The following is a 27,844-nucleotide window of genomic DNA, read 5'->3' as shown; positions in this document are numbered from 1 at the left end:
CACATCACAACACCCAACATTTTCTGTAAAATGTGCTCTTAGATTCTTCCTCCGATAGCAGGAGATATTCTAACAAACACAAAAATGTACAAGACACGTTATGTTTGAGATATATTTTAAGGACGCTTTTAAAAATATGCAGTGAATAAGTTTACATATTTTCCCCAGAAAAGCTACTGTAATCAAAAACAAGAAAAATGTTGGTTTGAAAACAGAAGTTATAATACAGAAAAACATTTTCTTATATTGTAGGAAAGAACAGATGACAGAAAGGAGTTATATATACCCCATACAATAAATGTGGATTTCCAAGGCTTTCTACGTCACGTCTGCAATACATTTGAACATCAGCCTCAGCAATGATGAAGGATTTGTACCAACAAGCCTACTCTATAAAGCTGCTTTTTGATTTTCCAGTCATATGTTATATAGAGTTGAAGGACACATGTTGACCTTGGCACTGAATACAGTGAACAGTTATCAAAATGTCTAGAGGTACCAATGCGCCATATTGCCTTGTTTGCAATCACACCAAAACCAAAATTAATAATAACTATGATTTTTAGAACTTCCAATGCTCATGATGTAAATCAGACTTTTGTGAATTACAGGAAGCAGCTCATAGACGAGTGTTCTGCTACTGTAAGCATATCAGCATTTTGTGAGGTGCAGCTTTTACTTTCAGCTGTTTAATCTCCTGATACTGTTTGTAAGACGCCCATCTATTTCTTTTGCAATAACATCAAAAAGTCTGTCATGATTTTACACACATTTACCAGTCATGTCACTTCTATTGGGATTAATTCCAAGTGGGGATATGTGCATTAAAGGGGTACTACAGTGCACATTTATTTCTTCTTGAATTACCCTAGTACTTGGAATCCATAGTTAAGTCATGATGTCTTCAAAACTCCACATTATAAAAAGCTGCCACAGAGCCTTGATAGAATACACATAATAATATTAAAACATATTAGAAGAGAAATGCAAAAATAAATTGGATTACAAGCTCACATGTTATACAAAAGACATGTTACAGAAGCTTATGTACGGATGTTGGCTTTTTACAGCCAATACAGACACAGCATCATGGAGTGTCTTGGAAGGTAATTCCCATCTCACAGAGATAAAAGGAACGTATTTATCCCTATTGTGCATTTGAGCATACTTTTCTTGCCAAAGTGTTCAGTACAACCAGCTGGATTTCACAAAATACAGTTTGTTGTTTTCCTCCACTATTGGTCACATTCTCATTGGCAGCTGCTTTTTACACCACCAGAGACTTAAATGAAAGGACGTGTTAGTATACTACTGTTTTTCTTGTGCAATTCCTCTTGGAGGCGTTGCATGATGTGGTGCTGTGAGTCATTGCAGCCTTGCTTCAAGGGCATTTTTGTCTCTGATATAGGCTTTGGTGCAGATACCGGCTTTGGATCCAATGTTGTCTTTGACACCGATGGCTTAGGCACCCAGGCTATTTTTAGATCCAAAGGTGCTTTGAACGCCAATGGAGTCTTCAAAACAAAGGCTAGCTTTGCTACCGGTGTTGAGAATATCTTCGGCCTCCGCTGCGTCTTCGGACGTGATGGGGCAATGCCTGCACACCTGATCTTTCAGGTAAATGTTAATAAACAATGGCAAGCCACCATAAAAATCGCAACAGTACAAAATTCATAGGCACAAACCTTGTCAATAAAATTAGCAAACGGCATTATAGACAAAGTTATGTAAAAACCTGGACATTAAAAATCTATTGATTACATTAAAAAGGTTTTCTGGACACTATGCCCATACATTATAAAAAATCCACAGCCAGCAAAGCATTTGACAAGACAATGCATTTCTACTTAACAACACAATTATATGTTGACAATACCTCAAAGCCATGAAAAATCATGGTGAATAATACATTTGGTCAAAAAAGTGAAGGCTTTTAGGCGAACTACACAAGGTTGCCCAAAGCATTAACGACTTATATTCGGTATTAAAAAGAGATTTAAAATAAAAGGTGCCACTTGATACAAAAGGACCAGTGAGTTAATGCGTGAGAGATATTAAACCCCCCCTCAGCACACTGGCAGGTTTATTTCTTGGTTGTGCTAGACAACCAAGAAATCTGCCAATAAAACTTATTTGGCACGTGTTTTCAATGATTTCATAGCCCATGTGCCTCTCTGAGGTATTGCGCCAATTCCTCTGCTAACATGGGAATAAGTTTTGCATGTAGCACACTGCTTCTGATACGCCTCTAACAGCGGAAAGGAGATGTTCAGAACTGAAGGAGGCTCTGCAGTAGTACTAGTCACACCATAAAGGTCTTTAACCCTTTTAACAGTTTGTGTAGTACTACTGAAACATCTGATGCTCCTAGGAGCAAGAAGGAAGAACCCGGTCAATAAGAAAGGCCTGATCAACAGCCCTCTCGGACAGGGATTGGTACTAATGCTGTTATTTTAAACAAAACTAAATCTAACAAATTGTTAATCTTTGCACTAGGCATCTTTTTAAAGTAGCACAAAACTGTGCCCGATTTTGACTGAAGTGCATAAAGAATTCTTGAGAAGATGTGACTAAAAAAAATGCACTGCTGCCTGCTGTATGATGCACTAGTAAAAATCAAGACTCCTGAGTAAGTGAGCCTGTCTTCTGGATGATTGATCTCCACTTCTGCATATGACTCTGTCAACCAATCTAGACAAGGCTATGTAGATAACCAGCAGCACAATATACGTAGTATGAGTTTGTCTTATTTGACGCAAACGCCTTTCTCCTTGATGAATTATATGGCCCATATTCATGCCACCGAAGTGCTAATCTCGTGTTTGTAAAGTGCCATTAGAGGCCACTAGTTGACATCAGCATTTTCTCAAAGTTCAACAATCCATAAATAGGACATTTGTGAGCACTTTGCATTGTTCTAGTGTTTTGTTTCATATGTTTCACCCGTGCTCATAATTCACACCCAAAGAAAGATCCTTTATGATTCACTGGAGCAACGGAGGTTTGGGCTACCCATTTGTGTGAGAACTTTGTCTAGCCATTGTAAAGGTCCATTGAGGTGCAATTCAATCCAACATGGGGTGCTGGTCACAGTTTGACGCCTAAGAGATAAAAACAAGTGAAAACGTAGGGTTAATGATTAAGGAAAAAAATCTATATGCACAAGCCTTTAAAAAAACAGACATCTTTGTGAAAAGACTGAACCTACATGAGATGCATGCTTGAACTTTAAAAAAGTATTCTCATCCATCAGGTTAGCATTTTGATTAATGCGTTCTCAGACACAACCTCAAATCTAGCTGCACCTACCTACTTCTATTTTAGATTGTATTTTTTTCTCCAGAAAATAAATCAATTTTGAGCCAATATGAGAGGAAAAGGTCAATAGCCCTTAAAAACCACCTATGGAAACCACTACTAAGAAGCGTAATGTGCTCTGTTCCTCTACATTTATGACAGCTGGAATCAACTGTGTTCCCCTAGGTGCATGAATCGAATCAACATCTTTGCTTTCATGATTAATTATTTAGCCTTCAAAGAAAAGCCAACATTTGTAGTAAGGAATATGTTACTTAAATTGTAAGTATCGGTTTGTAGCGTGTGGTGCTGTAGATTCTCATGTTCTGTATTCTCCACCCATCTAGTCTTAAACTTGGACTTTAAATTTTTTTTTCTTTGAAGAACTTTTTTGAGCCACAAGTATATAGTGACTCTTCCCCTAGCTGGCAATGCGAATGGGCACCAACTTCATGTTAGATTTTTCTCTGCACAGCGGGTGAGACTACCATGGAGTGTTGAGTACAAAGAGTGTGATGCACATGCGTATTGCAAAAGGAGCTTAAATAGTAGAGAGAAGAGATCTGAAATTAGAGCATATGCTTCCAGGGTGGGGCAGGAGTATGTGAATCTGCAGCACTACACGCTACAAACAGGTGCTTACAAGGAAGTAACATTTTATGTTGGTAGGATGTGTTGCTGTAGACATACAGGCCCTACATAGACTGTAAAGCACTACCTTCTACAAGTGGTGGCTAGCATGTGGAAGATGCAGATCTGAAATAAGGTCCACATAGTAGTTTTTGGTGAATTGTTGTGGGGTTGACCAGGAGGCTGATTCACATATGTCAGCTAGGGAAATGTTCCCTAGGAAGGGAACAGTCGCAGCCTTTTTTCGTGTAGTGTGTGCCCTGGGTGTAACAGGAAGAGCTGTCTTGGTTTTGTAATAGCAGGTCTGAATGCATTTAACCTTCCATCTTGCAATACCTTCTCTGGATATAGGTTTGTGAGGCTTAGTGAAGAACACAAAGGGTTGGTCTGACCTACAGAAAGGCTTAGTCCATTCGAAGTGATACATGATAATACATGAGAGCGCATTGCACTGTTCTCTCTGCTACCGAGCAGGGAGAACACCTTAGGCAGGAACTTAAGGATGGTTCTCAGTCCTATGTTATATGTTATGTTATATGAATTGGAAGCGCGCACGGATACTCAGAGTGTCCCAGCGCGAACCTAAAAAGGGGACCAGAACAGAGGCAGAGCTAAAAGAGAAAGGTTTTTCACTTTTTCTTAAAAGTCGCAGGATCTTGAATGCCACGCAGAGCTAGCGGCAGGGCATTCCATGCCAGAGCAGCTTTAAGGGCGAAGGAGCTCCCTCCAAGCCTTTGATGGTTAAACCGAGGGATCTGAGCCAGGAGTTGCGAGGGTAATAATGTATCTGTCTACCCTTGGGTAGCACACCACTTTTTTCCACCAAAGGAAAGGACTGAAGAGGGAACAGAAAGGTAAGGCTTTTTACACATCAGTCACACAATGCAAACAAGAGGAAGATATTGATGATAATAGTGGTACGTGGTAATCGTATACTCATGAACTACTTGTGTGTCATAAGGGGTCTCCTTGATTACAAGTAAATGTAAAATATGAAACTGTGAAAGATCAGATTCAGGAAGGAGGGACAAAGGATGGGTTTCCCAGGAAGGTGCTCACTAAACTATGGATATATGGCCCCATCTCTGTTCTAGTCTGGGGATACGAAACAGTAGTTGGGTACTGGTTCGCAAGTTGCACAAAAGGACCTTTGTTAAATTTCTGAGGAAAAAAAACATTCAATAATTAGCCATAAACCTTTTATGTATGACACAAATGATGCTTTTGTGTATTGATATACAATGTAATTATTAGAGGCAATCAGCAATTTGGTCGAACGTTCTCAGAATAAATATTGCTTTTGCGGCCAAATTCTCAATATGGAGCAGCTGTGATGCAGCAAATGAGAAATCAAAACATTGTTCACATGTGAGCATCTTTATGAATTTAAACAGAAACTGGCTGTCTGGATATTTTGAGGTTTCTATTCCTGTGATTTTTGTGGCACGCAAACATGTCCACACAGTAGTGTTTTGTAAATGTGAGTGGTGTTGACCAGGTAGCTGCCTTGCAGATGTCTGCTAATGAGAGGTTACATAGAAAAGCCATGGTTGCCCCCTTTTTGAATGTAGAGTATACCCTGGCCGGTACCCTAAGTACACATCTAGGTTTGATCTAGCAAGTTTGAATACACTCAATAATCCATCCTGCAATGCCTGCCCTGGAAATGGTATGTCCTTTGAGGGGTTTAGCAAACCTAAAAAGAGCTAGTTAGTTTTGTGGAAGGATTTAGTCCTGCCAATAAGGAACATTGCAGCCTACTTTATATTTAAGGTCTGTAGCATCCTTTCCGCTACTGAATCTGGTTTCAGAAAAAATAAGGGTGGCTCAATAGTTTTGTAAAGTGGAACTGTGAGACTACCTTGGTGAAGAACTTCAGATTAGCTCTAAGGACCGCCATGTCCTTGTGCACTTGACTGAAAGGCTCTTGAATGCTGAGTAATTGTAACTCATTGACGAGTCAGAGCGAGGTTATTGGTACCAAAAAAGCCACTTTCCAGGACAGAAACTGTATTTTGCAAGAGTGGAGGGGTTCAAAAGGAGGCATTGTGGTCCGCTACTGCTTTTGATCAGCCATTCACTTGAGTTATGGGAAGATATAAATGCTGCCTCTGTGGAGAATCATGGCTACCACTGCCAGACACTTCGTGAACACCCTGGGAGCTGTAGTAACTCTAAAGGATAGGACTTTAATTTGGCAATGTTGTCCACAAAACCAGTGATGGGACGTTTGGGTGAGGATATAGAAATAGGCGCATTTCACATCTAACGCAGTCATGAAGACCCCTAGACGGAGTCCTGCAGGGTTGTCATATGAAAGCGATCCAACAGGATGTGCTGGTTCAGTGGTTTAAGGTCTAGAATCGGGTAAAAAGAAGGAACTGTCTTTTGGAATGAGGAAATAAAGAGAGGAAACACCTCTGCCTCAGAGTTTTAGTAATTTGAAGTTTTTATATCGAGTCTTGTCGCCTGGACATGTACTGAGGCACTTTACAAGGAACAAAACAACTTACATCAGCATGAGTAGAGGGAAAGAAATGGGGTGAAGAGAAATGGGATGGAGGATGGGGTGCAAGATAAAAGGGGGAGGGAGGTAGAGAGGTGGAACATGGGGGCAACAAAGTGAAACAGATCAATAAAGGTAACATGAATGGAGTAGGAGACAGCCAGAAGAAAATGTGTGGGCCATGAAGAAACAAACTTTACTATGTGGTTGCCCTAGACTTGGATTACTCTCCGTTGAGGTATGATTTAAAAATATAAGCCTTGAGGTATGATTTAAAAATATAAGCCTTGAGGCCTTTCTTGAAAGACAGAATATCATGGCTGCATCTTGGGTCAAGGGGTAGAGAGTTGCTAAAGCTGGGTGCTGCAACTGAGAAAAATTGCTTTAGAGCTAAAGAGGACTTGAATTTAGGAGTTTATAAGGTTAAGGAGGTTTTGCTTCTTGATAGTTTTGAGCCTCCTGAAAGTATGAGGAGATTGGATAAATAGGTAGGTCTGTGGTTGTGTAAAGCTTTTTAAGTGATGCATACAATCTTGAACTGTATCCACACCTCAAGTGGGAGCCAGTGGAGGTTTCTAAGAACTAGGGTGATATGGTCAATTCGTTTTTTCTCTTTGATAAGTCAAGCGGTGGAATTGAATATGGCTTCAAGTGGGGCCAGTGTTGATGAGGAAATACCTGAAAGGATGGCATTACCTGTGCCGACGATACAGAGCGGAGGTGGTGCCCAGGCACATTATGGACTAAGGGAGGAGTCATAGCACATCCCATAACTCAATAACATCTTCGAAGAAAAAGAAGCTGTAATGCCCGTTCCCAGAACTATATAGCAGGAGTAAGCAGAGCATATGTATCTACACCCACACATGCTATCAACCTTTCTTTAGCAAGGATAGTAGATTTGTAATTTTCACTACAGAGTTTATCAGTGGAGCGAAGGACATTTCAGAGTTAAGTAGTATTCACAGATTATTTATAGCTTGTGTATCAACCCTTGGCTTGTCCCATTTTTATAGCTTGTTGAAGGGAAGGTCTGGATTGCTAAAAGCTTCACTTCCAGGGGAAGGATCTAATTTTCTCCCCACCTCAGACACAGGAAGATACCCTTCATCCATAAAAATGTATTTGAAGCATCTTGTCATTTTTATTTTGGTCAGCTCAAACTCCCTCTCCAGCCATAGGACATTCGGAGTGTTGTCTGCAAACACCTTTACTGGAGGTGGTATAGGCTGATGACCTGGGCAAGAGAGCACATAAGGGTGACTGTAGAGGGGCGTGAATAATTTGAGTCTGAAACCAGCAAGCACAGGTCATCTTTAGCCACTGAAAATCACTATTGTTGATTTGTTAGATAGATTTCACTCATGGTAGGAGGAAGTAAATGGAAAGCAGACATCCCACCAAGGTGGCTTCAAGGATTCTTCTCACTCATTGATCTGGTTCAATGACTTACTTCACCTGATAACAGAGAAAGCAAGATAAAAACACAAGCCTACCATTGATCAACTCTAAGCTGGAAAGAGTTTGATCTTGCGTAGGAACTCAAGTATAACATCCATTAATCTAAAAAACATAAAAAGGGGGGGAAGATCAAGACGAATAAGAAGGACCACCAGTGTTGGAAGAACATTTGTCAAAACCACAGTTGGACACAGGGTCACTAAAGGAACTGGGACTGCTGGCAATCAACAATGGATGTTAATTAAGGTGCATGAAAGTTACATATCATGTAGGTTTGCTGAGCACATGACTGCTCAGGTGGCACTGTATGTAGAACCTGCACTAGCACTGCTATTTTAAAAAATGGCACAGATTCAAGATCTGACAGAAGTCAAAGACCTCCTGTTGTAATTTTTCCAGCAGAAAAGATCAGATCAATATTACAGAACATTTCGGTAATCAGGTTTATGGTGCCCAGGGCAACAAACTGGGACTGAATGACTGCAAGCACATATGGGGCGAGTTCTTGAGACAGCGATGGTATCACAGTGGGACCTGGGGGCTCCAGAAGTTATCAAACTGTTTTAATGCTAGAAATGCAGTAGTGTTAGATTACGGGTGTCAACTGATTGATTAATACAGAAACTCTCATCTGTAGGAATATTTAGCAATGTTTACTATTTTACTTGCATGCATACTGGACTAAAAGTCATTCTTACAACTAAAGAGTCCACATCATGAAAGATGCAGAAAAGTAGTGAGAAAAAAAGACTGCTGAAAAGTGCATGTTCAGTCAATGTGAGCAAGGAGCAGTGGAATGATGGAACACTATCTCTGAAACAGCATTGAAATGTTGCGGTATTAACAGATACTACTTCATGCTTATTACGACAAACGACATATAAACGGCAATCATTTAGTCATGCAAATCTGTGTAATTCATTGCATTAGATGTTTTTGTTGTTATCAAAAACCATGAAAGGTTTACCTGTACTCGGCGCCCCAGCCCTTGACAAAGCTCATTCGTATTGTGCACATACGAGTCAGCTGATATACTGCCTCAAAGCCCTGATTTACAGACTGGGACAGGAGGGCCGCAAATTCCTGGTTATTGAAAATCTTCAAGTTACATCCTTTAAAGAAAACAAAACAACGCATATTAGCATAAATAGTTTAAAAGAAAATTAAAACTTAAACGGTTTGAAAAGCAAAGTGCAGCTTCTTTAATATGTGAACCTTGCAGACCTTTTAGTAAATATCACCTATACTAAGAATAAATGGCTACCATCCTAAAATCCCTAGAACTAAGGTCAAACACTAAAGAATAAAATTCGAACATTAGAATGTTTGGGAACTCCATTGAAGACAATGAAGTGGCTCAGGGGCGGCTATTAGCACAAGTGGGAAGGGAGCACGCTGCTTCTCATCCCCGCACTAGCCACCTCATTCCATTCTGCTCAATGCAGTACAATTACTTCAAAGTTGCTGTAGGTTTTCACCAAAGTTGGTGCAGGTAGTGCTGTTATCTCTAGATACATGTTTCTGGGTTTAGCCGTCCATCAGTAGATGGCAGAAGTAGTAGACAGCAGAAAAAAAACGATCTTGGGTTGCTGAATTGGACAAGTCTTCACAGGTCACAGTACCACTCCACAGGCACACAGGTGCATCCCAGGTAAGCTCAGCAGCCCAATGGCTCAAGGGAGCCTTTCAAACACAAACCTTCTGCTCCAACACTAATGGAACTTAATACAGAGGATTATTCATCGAGAGATGGTACACTTTAGCACTCCCTTGCCCTTTTTCGCCCTAGAGAAACAGCAGATTATCCACACAATGTTTTTCGGTAACAATCCAAGTAAAAGTGCTCTATTGAAGTCAAAACAATGGAGTCTTTCTTCCTCTTTCAAGGAATGAGGCAGAGCAAAGAAGGTCCGAGGAATGGTGGACTGTCCACCATGAAAAGGCCTCACCATCTTTGGTAGGAAAGCAACATGAGTTCTTAACACCGGTTTGTCTGGAAAAATGGTGGTGTAGGGAGGCTGGACCGAAACGGTCTGTAGCTCACACACCTGTTGTGTAAATGTTATTGCAACCAAGAAAGATGCTTTGAGGGTGAGCAGGCGCAATGGACAACTATTATTATGCACATTTATAAAGTGCATTGCTACCCCAAAGGGGTTTCCCTGTGCTAGAACAACAGAAAGGACTAAAGCAGAAGGATTAGAAAAGCCACGTTTTGAGATATTTTTTAAACGTATCTGAAGTCTTACAGGACCTAAGTGAGGCAGGCAAAGAATTCTATAGTTTGGGGCCCACATAAGAGAAGGAACACCTGTGGTATTTCCCAGCCTGGGGGAACACCTTCTTACTCCCGTTCTTTTCCTCCTTTCCTATCCTTTGCTGTTGGTTCTTCCCTCACCCATTGTTTGTGGGACAATGATGCTCATGGAATGTTGGGGTGAGGGGATTCTATGTCGAGTGCCTTGACTGGGATATGGTGGACGAGAGTCAGGCGGTTAGCTGGGGCTGAGGTTCTTTGTACTTAAAATAAACCTTTTTCATTCTTGCTTAATGGTACCAGTCTCCGTATCTTCATTTCCACACTGGCGACGAGGATGGGATCTAAACCCACGCGTGGAAAGCACAATTAATTAGCACACAGGAAGAGGAGGAAGTGGGATAACAAGATGAGAGTCTCTGTGCCATAACTCAAGGAGCAGTAGAAGAAACACAGTGGAAGGAAGAGTTGAGAAATGACCCACTCATACAAAGGGTTTGTGGTAAAACACAAGAGGGGTGGGCAAGCCAGGACAAACATGATGAGATGTTCAAGCCTTATTGAATTGTGAGAGAGAAACTGTCAGTAAGGGATGGGTGTATTTTTCCGGGCACAAAACGTATCCCACCCAAAGTCATAAGAGACAGATTGATCAACTTAGCTCATTTGGATTTTTGGTGGCCAAAATGGACTTGGACATCGAGAGGAAGATACGGGAGTGCATACCGTGCTCCTCTAGTGACAAAATACTTAAACTGCACACACCATCCATGCATGCATTGTAGACCGCTACCGAGGGCCCGTGGGTGGATATAGCCCTAGATGGGAAAGAAACAATCACCCTACATAACAGTGTTAGTTACACTGCATAACAGTGTTAGTAGATCTTTTCTCCCTTCGGCCTGAGCTTAAATATGTCTTGGATATCAGCACCAAGTCCGTCATTGGTTTCATGCTAGAAGTAGTCCAAAGGGTGGGGTTGCCCAGTTCTATACAGACAAACAATGGGGTACAGTTCAGAGCCCAAGAAATGAAAGAATTCTTGCATTGCAACGGTATGAGCCACAAGTTATGTACGTTGTACCACCCGGAAGCCAATGGTATTGTGGAAAGGTAGAATAGGACCATCAAGGAAGGAATTCAGTTTGCCAGAGCCAGTGGATTGTGTTGGAGAGATGAAGTGATGAAATGACTAGAAGCATATCGCTTGACTCCACACCAAACCACTAATGTTACACAGTTTTAGCTTATGAAAGCTAGGAACTTAACTACCTGAGCATGGGTTGGAGCGGCACCCAGATCGCCAAGTCAGCAGTGTAGGCCCCAAAGATGCGGTTGATTACCAACCAGTAGGATTTCAGACTAGTTCCCATTCAACTTTAGTGAATTACTGTTTATTCAAGTTGCCACATTAGTGAGGCAGTAGTTAAGAGTGGCTGAAGTACAATCTTCATTGCCAAATAAAAGATACAAGGATTTGGGTAGCAGGACTGTACATTGGTTTAGAAGGGGTGCACATTAGAAACATGAGAACTAGATTGAAGTCCCACTGTGACATCACAAAGGGTTTAGGTGGAAACATGTTGTAAAACGTTTAGAAAATGCATCAACCAGTGATTTGTTCAAGAACAATTGGCTTGGCAAATGTTAAAAGGCAGACTGGGATGGCAGATAATCAATAACTGTGCCCAGAACAAGTCCTTGCTGGGCTAAAAATGAAGCAAACAATAATACATACAACAGTTTTGCCTTCAATGGCTCCAAGTGATGGGCACCACCGAAGCCACAAACATGTCCCAGCATTCACAGATTTTGTTGAAGAACTTCTAGCTACGAAGATGGCATCAACTACATCAGGAGAAAGTTCAACTGTCGCCGCTCAATCTCAAAACATGGAAGTGCAGGTACCACTAGCTTGGGTGCAGGATCCTGCCCTGCTGGTGCAACAGGAGGGCCTCTCAAATTTGGCAGCCTGGTTGGAGGATGGATGCTCAAGCCCAGACGTAATTGGGACCACACTCTCCAGGTCCAATCCATTGTCACTAAAATGCCTTGTGCCTGGTTTTTCCTACTCTTCTTCAGAACTCTAGACAGGAGAGGCAGTGAAGGGACGGCAAAGAGAATCCCATGTTCCACTATAGGCTTAATGAGTCTCCGAAAGAGAGCCTTCTTGGGTCTCCAGCAGGCAAAGGTTATGACACTGCACACTCTCCACAGTGGCATAGAGATCTAGCTATGGTTCACTCCACTGTTAGAAGATGCCCTTTACAACCTGTGGGTTTAACTGCCATTAGTGATTCACTGGGTATCACCAGCCTGGTCAGTCTACTTAGGTGTTTAACCCGTTGAGTGCTCATGAGGAGCTGAGCTCGTCATGAGGCACGGTTGAGCTGCACTCATGACGAGCTCAGCTCGTCACGGCCGTTGGAACGTTCGCACGCAGGGATAATTTCCCCGCTGTGCTGAATGTTCCAAAAACAGTCAGCTCGTCATGAGTGCAGCTCAACTGTGCCTCATGACGAGCTGTGCTCGTCACAAGCACGGTGGAGCCGCGCGCGGCCCCCCTCCCTCCGAACACCCCGGAGTGAACGGGTTAAAGATCCCACCAGGGGCCTAGTGGTGCAATACCAGAGTAATACCCTGATCATTCAGCCAGCTCCAGAAGTGGAGAGCCTCTTGGCACCGGACCTAGGACCCCATCATGGTCTCTTTGTTGCATTATCACATGACAGTTGTGTTGTGTGTGAGAACCTGCACCAGCCACCCCTTGATAGACAGTAGGAAGGCCTTCAAAGAGAAGTGAATCAACTGCAACTCCAGCAAACTGATGTGTGGCAAATTCCGGCAGAGACCAGAATCCTTTGATTTCCACCTCTCCCAAATGACTTGCGCAACCCAGTAGCGACACATCGGTCAACACCGTCAACTCTCGGTGGGGCAGGAAGAGGGGTCTACCGCTGGTCCAATTACAGTCAAGCAACCAACAGTGCAGGCCTTTCTCAGTCTCCACCAACACTTAGATGGAATTTTATTTATTTTGAAAGTTTTATATAGCGCGGACAAGATCCTTGCAGATATCAGAGCGCTTTACAAAGAGAAGTACATGAGGGAGCATGGTTAACAGATAAATCAATAGGTCAATTAATACAAATAGGTGGCAACTAAGCCCAACATGACATGAGTACAGAATGGTACAAATAGGTGGCTACAAAGCCAAACATGTGAGTAATAAGACAGTTCATACAAATAATCAAAAGGGTCAAACATGTAGTATAGATCGGTGCAGAGTACTAACAGTGGTCAAGATAATATTTCAGGTGTATTTAGCTATGAGGATAGCTTTTACTTCATTTTTAAAGAGTGTGGTGGAAGAGATAAGCCTGGTTTCGGGCGGGAGAGAGTTCCAGATCCTAGGCGCCATTCCCGAGAAGGAGCGCTTATATGTTTTTTCCTTCCGGAATCTTCGAGGTTTCAACAGAAGATTGTTTGTGCCTCTGGTGTTTCTAGCTCCTCCAGAGATTGTCAGTTTCTGAGCGAGGTATCCGGGTGAGTTTAGATGTACCGCCTTGTGTGTCATGCAGGCGATTTTCAGATGTATTCTAGCTTCAAATGGCAGCCAGTTCAGGGATTTCAAGTCAGGGGTAATATGGGAGTGTTTTTTTGACCCAGTGATGAGTCTCGCTGCAGCGTTTAGAGAAGCTCTTAGGGGTGCGGTTGTAGTTAGGGGGAGTCCACAGAGGGCGATGCTGCCGTATTCAATTCGAGGAATGACTAGTGCTTGTACTGCCGTTTGGAAGTCTTTGGCTGGGAGGTAGGGTTTAAGTTTCCTCAGAGTGCTGATCTGGAAGTTTGCTCCCTTTGTTGCCTTGCTGATATGTTGCTGCATGTTCAAATTGGTGTTGAGTGTTATGCCTAGGGATTTTGCTGAGTCCACGATGGTGGGTTGGACATTGAGTGCGGTTAGGTCTTTAAGCCAAATTTGAGTGGTGGAGACCTTCGCTGGAGGTGAGATCAGAAGGAACTCTGTTTTCAGGGCATTGAGTTTGAGATGATTATCTGCCAGCCAGGATTGGGTGCATCTGATCGTTGAGTTCAGGAGCAAGATGTCCTTGGGGGACTGTAATTTGAGATAAAGTTGGGTATCATCTGCGTACATGTGAAAGTGTACATTGGATGCTTGTAGCAAGGTGGTGAGCGGTTCCATGACTAGGTTGAACAGAGTTGGGGATAGAGAGGATCCTTGGGGGACACCTAGCGTTACGGGTATTGGCGAAGACATCAGGTTGTTGCTCTTGAATTTCTGCGACCTGTTGTGAAGAAAGGAGGTGAACCACTTGAGAACAGTTCCAGATAAGCCCATTCTTGTGTTTAGGAGCTCAAGTAGATTCTCATGTTTAACGGTATCAAATGCTGAGGAGAGATCAAGGAGGATGAGGAGGCAGGTGTTGTTTTGGTCTAGCATTTGAAGTGCGTCGTCAATTATGTGAGTCATAGCCGTTTCTGTACTGTGCCCCGCTCGGAAGCCTGACTGGTGCGGGTTGAGGAGATCAAATTGTTCAATGTGTTTAGACAATTGTAGTTGTGCGCATTTTTCCAGCAGTTTGGCGAGAGTGGGAATATTGGCAATGGGACGGTAATTGTTGAGATCAGAGGGGTCGGCTGTAGGTTTCTTTAGGAGAGGTGTGACCTGACCAACTTTTAGGGAGTCCGGTATGCTTCCTTGTTGGAGAGAGCTGTTGATAATTTTAGTCCAGAGAGGGATAAGAAAGGGGGTAAAGTCTTTTACTGCTGCAGCAGGAAGGGGGTCCGTGAGGTGATTGGATGGTTTCAGAGTGCTGAGCAGTTTGCCAATTTCTTCTTCTGAGTATGTGCCAAAGGTTGACCATGTGGCATTGTTTTTTGGTTCAGTGGCTGCTAGGCAATCAGCAGGTTTGCTTTGTGGTGGGCCCACTGAGACGTCAGAATGGTGCTGATGAAGGCAAGCCTTAGAGAAGGAGTCAGGTGAAACTTAGACAGTTTGATTGAGAACACCAAAGATGTAAGGAGGTTCGCAATCTGGAGGTGGTCCACAACTAACTTCAACAGGCCTGCCTTTAACATGCAGTTGTCAAGAGAAGAAGACTGAAACCCTGTTCTCCAAAGATGGGCTGTCATTATCCCCATCATCTTTATGAACACCTGGGGGGCACTAGTGAGGTCAAAGGGGTGCACAGCAAACTGATATCTCTAGCGGCCCACTGTAAACCATTGGTAGTACCTGTGGGCCTGTAGAAAATGAATTTGAAAATAAGGGTGCTGCAGGTCCACTGCTACCATCCAGTCTCCGGGATCCAGGGCAGAGAAAACCAGTGACTGGGTGAGCATTCTGAATTCATCCTTGCACAGAAAGGTATTGAGAGGGCAAAGATCCAGGATAGAACAGAGGCATCTGACCTTCTTCGCCACAAGGAAGTAGTGGGAATAACACCCAGTCCTTACTTCTGAGGCCAGGACCCACTGTAAGGCTTTTTTGTCCAAACAAGTCTGTACTTTCTAGCATAAAACAGACATGTGATTCTACAAGAAGTGGTCTGAAGTAGGTGGCAGGTGCAGTGGGTCAAATAGGAATGGCAGGACGTACCTGCAAGTCTCATTTGCCGGATGGGAATTGTTGCCACCCCTGCAGGAAGTGGCAGATCCTGCCTTCTACAGGGCAGCTGTGTGCAGTTTAAGGAGCACTAAAAGGACTTTGAGGTTGTGGTTGGAGGGACGAAGGATTGGGATGGACACTGTCCCTGTTAGCCAGATCGTGGCCTGGTGGGCCCATGGCCCTCAAGGAAGCTCAGAGGCATGTTTTGCTGGCTGATAAGCCTGACAGTGCTGATAAGTCAAGCTCCTGGCATATCCCAAAAATTTCATTCTGCAGTGGCTGCATTAATCCACTGAGCCACCAGACCCGGCGCGCTCTAGTCGGTAATACAAATCTAGACAAAATTTGCACTGACTTATCCCTCGTAGTGACTTGAGGTTTTATCTCCATGCACACATTTAACTTGGGATTTACTACCTGACCGCATTTGTGCGCGGAAAAATATTTAAAAAATCAGCATTCTGCAGAATGAAATTGGATTCCACAAACATTCTTAAAAAACGACGTTTTGCTTTGGAAGTACCAGACAAACGAGCGCTTTCCCGATCTGGGTGCAAACCTGCCGATAGCAAAAAAAAAACAGGTCCGCCCTTTGTTAAACAACTGCAAACAGTGCGTCATTGAAATGCAAATCTTCAAAGTAGCATTACCGAATCGGTTTCAGTCCTACCTTTAACCTCCATGCGAAGTTGTAAAGCAAAGCAGCTGCCCTATTTAGCAATACACGCTTATCGAACAAAAGCCCCATGTCCAATGAGCGCGAGGTCGGGGACAATGCAGCCGGAAGCCACTGTTTGTGCTCTCTGGTTCTGTAAGTGCTGCCTTCGCCAGAGGAAATCGGACAGGGGATATTTCCAGGCCCCCCCATCGGGGGCTGCGGGAAAGAAATAATGATCAACATACGGGTACCCGGGCCCATCCAGGGTCTTATCTAGCGCGGGTAAACTCCGAGTGTGGTGCTGTCTCACCCTGAACAGGGACCTCCTCTCACACAGGTAACCTACGAGTGGTCCAGTCTCACCCAGTAAGCCTTGGCGTCTGGGGAGCAGTCTCACCTGGGTAACCTCCAAGTGGTCCAGTCTCACCCAGTAAGCCTTGACGTCTGGGGAGCCGTCTCACCTGAGTAACCTCCGCCCGGCCTTGTCTCACCCAGGTAACCCATAATAGCAGTGAGGCCCTGTCTCAACCAGGTAACACTGACACTCCCATGGCCGGCCTCAGCCAGATAACCCGAACAGCGCAGTTTCACAGAGGTAACCCAGGTATTCACAAGGCCACTCTCACGCAGCCCCGGAAAGGTCCTCCCTCACCCCTGGCGCTCAGAGGGCCCGGCCACGCCGAGGTTTGCCCCCCTCCCCCACACCCTCCCGAGCTGGACTGCTTTACCCAGATACCCTCATGCTCCTAGAAATTGTCTTACCTAGGTACTCCGCCACGAGGGGCCTTGTTACACCCATTCAGTCGCTGGCAACCCAGGGCCCTCTCACACATTTAACCCTAAAGTCTCACACATGCAACACCGAGGGGTTCTGTATCACTCTGGTAACACCACGCAATCCAAGGGCCCGGTCTTAATTAGGTGGCCCATGCTAGCTCTTCCTCACTTCGTGTTGCACGGTCTCACACGGTACCCAGAGTTACCTACCACGGTCCTATCCAGCTAAACCCTGGAACTACGAGGACCCGGGCTCACGCAGGGAACCACTCCCTCTCACATGGCCCACTCTTACCTCAGTGCCTGCATGGTGGTGCTGCCCCATGCGGGTAATCCCTCACACTTTCACGTCCTTCTCTCATCTGGCATCATCGAGTTCACCCACAGAGATTGTTTGGGAGCATGCCATTGCCATCCGACCTGGCGGTGACCCGTGGAGTGCATTACCCGTAGTCTTGAATTGAGGAGGATGGGACGGGCAAAGCACCGTGGGCTACAGCTGTGCCCATCTTCCCATTCCCTCATCTCATTAAATGCATCGGCAGAGTCAGCAGATTGCAGACTGGCAACAAAGCAAACATGTTTGATCAAGCCCACGTCAAATTCTTAGGCCTACTTCATCAAGCGTGATCCACTTTTTTCAAGCACTACTGCCATCAGAATGATTTTAACTTTATTATTATTATTATTTTTTAACTGAACATGCTACTCCGCTGTATTTTGAAATAAAACTGAGGTACATGTCAATTTCACACACTAGCAAAGAGAGGCCACTTTTAACTGAACATGCTACTCCTCTGTATTTCGAAATAAAACTGTGAGGCACATGTCAATTTCACGCACTAGCAAAGAAAGGCCGCTTACGCACACTTTGGACAGAAACCAATAAGACAGAGCTAAACAAAAAAAAGCGCTCTGTTAAATAACTCCCCTCCCCCATCCAACGCACTGAAGAGTAAAACCTAGAAGCAAAGACAGTCCAGGCCTAAAGGACATCACAACAAGCAGTCAAGGCATCACCACACAACACGCAACACGAGCTTAAAAGACTTCACTGAGCCAATGGTTCAGAAGTAATACCCAGTGACTATTAAAATTACCAGGTGGCGTAAAACGGACCGTATACATACCGGGAGGGACATACGCTTCTGCTCTATTTGTGCCCAGAGCCTCATTACACAGTAGAGCCACACCAAGGATACCATGTCTCACTCACCCCAGGCCACGCAGGAAGCGAAAGCGGAGCATGCCGGGAGCGGCATGACGACTTCAAAATATTGCGAGATCTCGATCGGCCGCAAACAACAAGCCCTCACCCAAAGGAAAAAAATTAAATTACCAGGCGGCGTAAAACGGACAGTATACATACCGTGAGGGACACACGCTGCTGCTCTATTTGTGCCCAGTGCCTCATTACACAGTAGAGCCACACCGAGGATACCATGTCTCACTCACATCAGGCCGCGCAGGAAGAGAAAGCGGAGCACGCCGGGAGCGGCATGACGACTTCAAAATATGGCGAGATCTCGATCGGCCGCAAGCAACAAGTCCTCACCCAAAGGAAAAAAAAGGGCGTAAAAGGTTTATCTTCTTTATGGGGCCATCTGTTTCGCCCCATAAAGAAGATAAGAAACCTTTTACAACACACGTAGGTCAAGGAAGCCAGCTTCCAAAGAGAAAAGAGTACGTCACTAACACCTCTTTTCCAATGGCTGGCCACCGTTTAGCATGAACGGTGACGCCAGCCAATGGAAAAGAGGGGCGGGGCTTAACCTCACTAGTGAAACTTACTCTAACTCATTAAATCTCGCCAGCGAGACTGCGCATGTGCGCAGCCTACGCTAGCCGAGACCTAAAAAGGACTAAATTGTTGGGTGGATTGCCCGACTGTAGCTGAAAGGTCCAAGGAGTGCACTATGGCCCGGCTATCCTGATAACCTTCCAAGGTGAATAGGCTTTCTCACAAATCAGGTGGAAGTTGTCAGAAGGTCTGGCCATCAAAGAAGCTTGGATGCCTCCGAGGAAGCCAGTGGACCTCATGCAGGTGTGGCTTTGAACATCACACTGGTTTTCATAGCCCTACCTAGACAGTCAGTGGTGTCTGGGCTTGAGCGGATGACAAATTTGGCTGCATTACAACCATCCTGAGTAGTTTGGGCTAGAGAACCCAATAAATCTTCGTGAACACAGGCAATATTCCTCAACATGTCCCACCACAATAAGTCTTCGGTGAACACAGACAATATTGCTCACCATGTCCCACAGTGTGTGGGAGTAATGGTCTTATAAACAGCTCACATAGACCGATCTTAAGGCGAGACAATTGAGGAGAACATATGCATCTGTAAGTGTCCACTAGTTTTGATTCTGTCAGGGTGCGGCGAAGGAAAGGTGTTGCAAATTACTCTACTATTGGAAGCCTGGACCATCAGATTTTAAGGTGTTGGGTGGTGTGTGAGGAAGTCATGGTACTCTGAAACAAGTCAATGGCGGAGCTTGGCTTGTTGGTCGATGTTTGGGTTGGGGGTGCGAGGGAGCAGAGCAAGGTTGAGCCCATGTTCACAGGAGTGTGTTGGTGAGGACATCTTTGAGGGGCAACAGAGGCTCGATCAGTGCCTGACCAGGCATTAGGACCCCTCCATTAACGAGTTTGCTTTTGCCTCCATAGTGGTTAGATGAAGGTAAATCACCTCAACAGCCCTCCCTATAACTGTAGCAAATTAAGTGTTTTCCTCATTTGGGCGTCTGGGGTGGAGTATTGGGTGAGGTGTCCAGCCTACAGGCATTCTGTGGCTTCATATACCAGTTGCCATCATCATAGGGCAAATCCTTTCCCATCCCCACCATTGTGGTCTCCATAAAGGTGACTGAAAAGCTGGTGCAAGTCCATGAGTAAAGGAATTTTGACTCAGTCAAAAGAGTTCACCAGAGGTAGATGACACGTTCAGGATATTGCAGCAGTCGAGGCGATGCTGGTTCGGATTCAGACACAATAATGGGTTGCGGGTCTTCCTTTGGCACCAATGGCATTGGTGCAGACATCAATGCTTGATGGGATGGTGCAGATTATGGCATAGGCATGGAACCCGAAACAAGTTCAAGGGGCTCCGACAACACTGTGGTTGAACAAGTTGGCATTAACCCAACTGGGAGTCTTTGTGATCCTTGCGCTCAAAGGGGCGCCTCAGAGAGTAGGTGCATGCCAAAGATGCTCAGCATGGCCCCATGAAAGGCCTCTATCTGATGCAACATTGTCAATAGAATCTCTGGATGTATTTGGACCATAGCTTTAATCGGCTCCTCTGTGGAATGGAAGCAAGTCCTGGAGGCATGGTGAAGCCCCTGTGCTTTCTCTGGAGATTGAGAGTGGCGGGAAGGGATCAGGTCCCGCTTGGACTTCTTGTGTTTCTTGTTTCATCTACCCAAAGACTTTGATCGTAAAGAAGATCTGCCTGAGGAAATATTAAAGGAGTGGGTCCTCGCCTTCAAGCTGGAGTAGGATTGGCATGGAACCTTCTGGTGTTTCGCTACATAGAGCTTTGCCTCTCTCTCATGGATGACATTGGGTTTCATCTTGATGTAGTCATCACAGACTTTAGAGTAGTGTAAAGAAACTAAACCTGAGCAGTATTCTTTCCAGGAAAGCCCCTGTTGTTTTGAGGGAGGGGGTGGGGTGGGGGAGAGGGGGTTGGGGCATCCACTGCAAACTGTTAAATTATTTTGAAGAAAAATCTCCTCAGAGTGAAGAAAGAAGCTGCATCTGAAGGTGTGGAAAGAAAGGAACGGACATCAGCAAATGACTTTGCATGATTTCTAGCTTGCATGCGGCTCTGTTGATGCATCTGAAGGTGTGGAAAGAAAGGGACATCAGCAAATGAGTTTGCATGGTTTCTTGCTTGCATGCAGCTTTGGGCTTCACGGGCCCTATTTTGAATGAAGGAATTGAAGAAATGATGCCAAAGGGCAGATTCATGGCATCCTGCTTTCAGTTCAAAGACTTGAAACACTATTCCTCATGGAAAGGCTACTGGTCTGGATACTAAATATTTGTCCATTATGTCATGAACATCTGCAATCTTTGCTCAGCTGCAGCCTAGCCATGGGTAAGTGTGAACTAAAACTCATTTGTGATTTACTTGAGCAACAAGGAGCCACTACAATCAAACTCATGCCATACAACTATAGTCAACTTATGGCAAAGATTCAGACTATGTGAGTCTGCCCAAGGGAGTGACCATCAAACTGGTAATTTTCTCTTACCAAAGGATCCTCCCTCTATGTATACAAAGGAGGTTGAAACTTTGGCTTTTAAAGAGGACACAATCCCCGCCACACACTGGACTGTTGAGCATCCTTGGGAGCCCTTTATTTGTTATCTGGTGTGGAGATCTTTGTTAGGATCCACTAGCCTCCATCTCTTGCACAGTGGGGGTGTAGGTGTAGTATCAATTGCAGCATCTTTAATAGCAGAGGAGCTAGAATGGCCTGGTAACAAGTCATATGGATCCAGACGTACTGGGGTGGGCTCTCTGGTCTGCATTTCAATTCACACGACTGACAAACTTGAATTGCAGGCAGGATAACTAGATTTCGACTGTCCCCTGATGCATAACTTGGATCTGTACCTTATAGTCTGCTTCATGAGCAGAATTATTGGATTGAAGAGAGGATTTGTCCCCTTGTTAATGCAGCTGAAATGTTGGTGTAGTTTACTATGGCTACAGGCTCAAATTGATGCAGCAACTACCATCTATCAAGACTGTGCATCACTATTTGCCTTGCAGCAAACAGAAATTGTGCCCATGGTCGCAAAAGGGGAACTGGTGACCATGCCCAAGTGCAAGCCATGTGCCATGTGCACGGCCTAATGAGATACTGGGGAGGTGAATCTCAAATTACTCAACTAAAGAAAACATTGGGCTGCAAGATGGAGGGGTGAGATGACCAAAGTTTGTGATGAAACTTTTCCATGATGAACAGGGTAAATACTGATTTGTATTAGGTGGGCCTCTGTCTAGAGTGGCTCAGTGGGCAAAAACTGCGGGTTGGAATACTACCAGAGCGACTGCCATGGGTTAGACTATTTGCAAACATTCATGCTATCAACTTTTGAGTGTTTGTTTGCCAGTAGTACGTTTGGAAACTTGAGGATGGCGCAGATTTCCAAGACTACTACTACCACCAATGTTTGTAAACTCTAAAAAGTAGTACATTTGCACTCATTCAAGGAGTACTTTATGGGTGCAGATTTGCAACTTTTTTGCTATACCGGTCACTGAGGATATTTACGATACCAATACAAAAAATGAACAAGTTAAAACTTCTTAGTGAAATGGGAATGATTAGGAAAACCAACACAGGCATAGTAAACCTGACTCTGGATTCTAGGCCCAACTAATAATGCATTTTGAGGGGTTTCACACCCCAAACACATCCGTAATGAAGCTAAGCCCCTGACCATCCCATATGGGCCGAGAAGTTCTCCCTGGGAGCTCCTGACTACATTTACGTATAACGCAACGGCTTAGACTTTTTGCCATGGGATCATTTATGTTAAATGCATTTTCACTGCATGTAGTCTTCTTTGTCTCAGTTAATAAAGCCTTGATGGTAAAGTTCTGAAATCGGTTCATGCGGGCAGGGTTCCATGTTTCTAGACCTCAGGTTTTACAAATTATTTTATCAAGTGACTGACGGCCCATGTACCAAGCATGAGTCTTAAATGCAGGAAGGTGCGCAGGCCAATTAATAGAGTGAGCCGAGTCATGGACCTGGCTTGCTTCTAAGAGTGAGTACAGGGGCAGACTATGAAAACACTTGGCATCTATATCGTGCAACAAACATAATGTAAAAATATTATACAATTCCTTAAAAAAATCCAATAAGTGTATTTCTTTAACATTAGGAAGCATTTCTCCTTAGTACATCAGATTTTTTCACTGTATAGACAGACCTGCTAAAAGTGATAGTTTTTAGAAACGTTCATGGCTCTCCTCACACTACCCATCCAAATGACTATGCAATTAGAGAACTAAGGGCCCGATGTAGGTAATTTTATTTTACCACTTCTTAAATACCGTTATTTTACCACTTCTTAAATACCGAATCATACCGATTCGGTATTTAAGAAGTGGTAAATATGAATGGGGGAGATGTAGGTATTTCCAGATGTGGAAATACCGAATCATTAAGATTCGGTATTTACCTAATCTGGAAATACCGAATCGGTATTTCCTATTGATTCCTATGGGCTGTGAAGCCCATAGGAATCAATGGGCAATACCGATTCTGTAATTACAGAATCGGTAAATACCGATTTTAGCAAGGGTGCAGGGGGTGTCACTTTGACACCCTCTGGCACCCCAAAAATAGGCATGTGCGCCATGTGGCACACAGACATGCCCTAAGGGCATGTCTGTCTGTCACATGGCTAGGTGTGCATGCACACATGTGCATGCACACCTGAATTGGGTATTTTAACACCCAATTGGATTGGGTGTTAAAATACCGAATTTGTAGGGCCTTTGGGACTCTGAAGAGTCCCACCTACATATGGATTTACAGAATCGGTATATTTACCGATTCGGTAAAATACCGAAGTGGTAAATTTACCGAATCGGTAAATATACAGATTCTGTAAATTCAGAACCACCTACGTCTCAAAAGCCAAATAGCGGTCGGTAACGGCCGAATTCGGCCGTTACCGACCGGTATTTGGCTACCTACATCTGGCCCGAAGAGGCAAGTTAGTAGTCATTTAAAAGTGCGCCCATATATGGTAATTAAGAAAAAGGAGGCTCTTTGGAATAAACGATTTGCATACGATACCACATTTTGGACAGGCAGGGACGCCTGTGCTGGATTCTAGGTTATCTGGTTTCACATTTTGAAATTCGGCTACCAAATGGGTATGTCCGACTCTCTCGCCTGTTTAGATCAAAGGTCACTGTTTTGTTTCTCATTCTCGGCTCATGACGAAAACTCCATCTCAAGGGCCCCAGACCCAATTACCAAACCAAGAAAGCACTTGACCCAGGCCCCAGCTAAAGGCAGACTGCTACTCCAGATCCATTTTGGATTTTATTCAGTTCTGAAACAATCCTTCAGAATAGTAATGCCTCGGGAAGTATGTATTGCAGCTACTCCAGCATGGGGAATAAATTACTTTGCTGGTTTTGCCGGATGTGTATTTTCAACATCCCGGTTTATAAATACCGGTTATCCTAAGTAGCCAGGAGCCACTATTAGTTCTGGGTACTAACATCCGCAAAAATAATATTCACAAAATGTATGACCCCAGTAATACCATTCCTAAGGAGATAAGCCAGTCAAGTCTTCCCCATCTCGATGATTTATTGCTTGGTCAAGGGTAAAACTTTTGATACTGGCCAAGCTGTATCAAAACCCCCGTGTCACCCCACCCCCCCTTCCAGCCACAGCGACCGAAATTTAAGGGTAAAGATGGACTGCCAGCTATGTTTAGGTCCGTAGGGTGTGAGTGTTGTATGTTCCTGCTTCGGGCTCTCAAAGTCTGTAAAGAATTTTTTGAATCTGCTCCCTTTTCAGGCACAAAAAACGGCGATACATGCTCTCACATTTGGACGATGCTAATGCACTATATCTAGGCGTCCCAGCTTATTTGCAGAGGTTACAGATGGTGCAAAAATCTGCGGCGAGAACGCTATTAAAAATCCCTAGGCAGAATTCTATTCGCCATTATTTAACCGCATGCGTGCGGGCGGAATTCCGCTCGCACGCTGAGATTTTGTAAAGCGCATGTTACATGACGAGCTGGGCTCGTCATGAGCGTGCGAGGAGGCTACCTCATGACGAGCCCAGCTCGTCATGAGCGTGGAAGGGGTTAAAGAAGCTACCCTGGCTCCGTATTAAGTAGAGAGAGCAGTTTACATTTTTAGTTCTGGCCCACAGAGCTTCATATCGGATGGGCCCTAGCTGTCTCTCCGGAAGGATCATCCATTACCATCCAGCTAGAACACCCCATTCTTCTGAGGCTGGGCTTGCTGTTGTACCAAGAACTAAGTGGAAAAAATGAGGTAGTGGGTCCTTCTACATTGCTGCGCTGGCATGGAATGCCCTTCCTGTAGACCTGCGAGCTTTAAGGGAGGAAAACTGCTTTAGGTGTGCTCTGAAAACCTAGTTATTCAAGTCAGTCTTTCAGTGAGATTCTATTGTGTGAGAATGTTTGTACGGTCCTTCAGCGCCGGTACACTCCTGGAGTAGCCTGCGCTTTATAAATCCCCAAGTGATTGATTGATATTGCCAAATTATCAACAGACGTGTGTCAATGATTGCTCCAGTCTCTAAGTCTTGCTCTCAATGCAACCAAATCACAGGTACAGCCTTCCAATCGCATCCTATTTTTGGAGCTATTCTGGACACTGGTGGAGAAAGTGTATCTTTCACAATAAAAGATTCAGAAACTACAAACATTGATAAACTCTGTTCAAAGAAAGGCCTTGGTACACTCCTGCAGTTTGCTACTGGACATGATGTTCTCCAGCATTTGCCTGATTCCATAATGCAGATCTGTGATGGACATTATCTTGTTACATTCTCCGCAGGCTTTAAACCCGGTCTTCTTCGAGGTCATGTTGAAAGAGAGAAGACAAAGAGACTAGAAAAATAGCAAGTAACAAAGTTACAGCAAAGGCTACAGACGATCCCAGAAAACGAATAGTTTCTTACCTGTCGGTGTAGTTTTGCAGCTTGAAGATCTTTCTGGATTCACTATGCTGTGCATATTCCGCAATCTGGTGGTTGGGTCCGTAATCGTAGTCTTTTTTCTCTCTTTTTTTTTTGTTGTCGTAGCCCAGGTGGGCGTCGACGCCTCACCATTTGGTGTACCTTCGGTGACGTCGGCGTGCTTCCGGCGGAAGCTACCACCCTTGGGCGCCATCTTCGGATTCTTTTTTCTGTCTCTTTTTTCTTGTTTGTCTTTGTAGTGAATCCATGGCTATATTTGTTAATCGTTTTTTTTTACGTAATTCTTTTCACGTATCCTGTAATCGTTTTTTCAACGTAATTCTTTCCACGTATCTTTTCACGTATCTTGTAAGCTTCAACTTGCTTTCTTTCCTATGTGTTTCCACCCTCTTCTCCAGCCTCATCTTTCTGGCGGAGGCGGTTGGGTTCGCTAGTGAATCCAGAAAGATCTTCAAGCTGCAAAACTACACCGACAGGTAAGAAACTATTCGTTTTGCAGCGTGAATCTTTCTGGATTCACTATGCTGTGCATAGATTTTGAATCGGTTTTCGTTACTTTTGTGGCGGTTGGGTGGAAGATGAGCGTTGGTTGTTGAAAATATGTTGAAGCACTTTTTGTCCTACTTGTGCTTCTTTGTTCATCTGTACATCCACGCAATAGTGCTTAGTGAAAGTGTGTACTGAAGCCCATGTTGCCGCCAGGCATATGTCCTGAATTGGTGTGTTGGCCAGAAAGGCAATTGTTGCTCCTTTCTTCCTGGTGGAGTGGGCCTGTGCCCCTCCTGTTAGCTCCTGGCCAGCTTGTTTGTGGCAGAATTGTATTGTCTGTGCGATCCATCGAGCTATGGTGTTTTTAGTCACTGGTTTGCCCATGTAACTGTTTGCGAAGGATACGAAGAACTGTTTTGTTTTCCTGTGTTCCTTCGTTCTTTCAATGTAGTGCATCACAGCCCTTCTTGCGTCTAGGGTGTGGAGCGACCTCTCAGCGCTTGTGGTGGGGTTTTGGAAGAAGCTAGGGATCTGAATACTCTGATTCATGTGGAACCTTGACACCACCAGCATGAAGTGTGGGTCTGTTCTCATCACGACCCTGTCACTGTGTATCTGGATGTAGGGTTCCTGGAGTGTGAGTGCCTGCAGTTCGCTCACCCTTCGTAGCGAGGTGATTGCTACCAGAAAGGCCGTCTTCATTGTTAACATTGCAGTGATGCTTTGTGGATGAGTACGAAAGGTGCTTTCATGAGCTCCGTCAGTACCACATTTAGGTTCCAGGCCGGTGGCGGCATTCTCTTTGGCGGCGCTATTCTTTTAGCTCCTTCCAGGAATCTTTTTACGACTTGGGATGTAAAGAAGCTTCTCCCCGTTTCTCCTCTTGTGTATGCCACAATCGCTGCCAGGTGCACCCTCAGCGAGGTTGAGCTTAGCTTAGCCTTATTTAGGTGCGTGAGGTACCTTAGCACCGTGGATTCCTTGGTTAGTTTCCTTTGGAGCTGTTTCTTGCAACACCATTGAGTGAATCTTTTCCATTTTTCCCCATAGCACTTGCGTGTGCTGGGCCTTCTTGCCTCTCGCAGCACCCGCAGGGTGCTTTCTGGTAGTTTTAGGTGTGCGAATTCTAAGTCCTCAGGAGCCAGGCTGAGAGGTTGAGGCTCTCTGGCTCTGGGTGTAGAACTTCTCCATTTTCCATGGAGAGTAGGTCTCTTCTTTTTGAGAACTTGTGGGATGGCCCCTGCGCCATCTCCATTATCTGAGAATACCAGGTCTGTCTGGCCCATTGTGGTGCCACAAGGATGAGGGTCATGTTGCTCTTCATGCATTTGTTGAGAACCCTGGGGATCAGTGGTATCGGGGGAAAAGCGTAGGCAAATGTTTTTGACCAGCTTATCCATAGGGCATTCCCCTGGG

The 27,844-nt window shown here is 44.5% G+C and overlaps 1 protein-coding gene across 1 annotated transcript in view; it reads right to left on the bottom strand.

The window, feature by feature from the left end:
- Nucleotides 1-87: 87 nt before the first annotated feature.
- Nucleotides 88-27,844, bottom strand: part of SMAD3 (SMAD family member 3) — a 355,242-nt gene continuing 327,485 nt past the window's right edge. Inside the window, exons 8-9 of the mRNA XM_078683044.1 lie at nucleotides 8,862-9,006; nucleotides 88-3,101 (exon numbers count right to left, since the gene is read on the bottom strand). Of these exons, the coding sequence (XP_078539170.1) occupies nucleotides 2,978-3,101; nucleotides 8,862-9,006 (269 nt within the window). The 3' untranslated portion in view covers nucleotides 88-2,977. The remainder of the gene's footprint in view (nucleotides 3,102-8,861; nucleotides 9,007-27,844) is intronic.

The sequence above is a fragment of the Lissotriton helveticus genome, chromosome 3_1, assembly GCF_964261635.1.
Source record: "Lissotriton helveticus chromosome 3_1, aLisHel1.1, whole genome shotgun sequence".
In the NCBI taxonomy this organism is placed as follows: Eukaryota; Metazoa; Chordata; class Amphibia; order Caudata; family Salamandridae; genus Lissotriton; species Lissotriton helveticus.
Note: the sequence above shows the minus strand (reverse complement) of the source record. Positions and strands in the feature narration are given on the sequence as shown.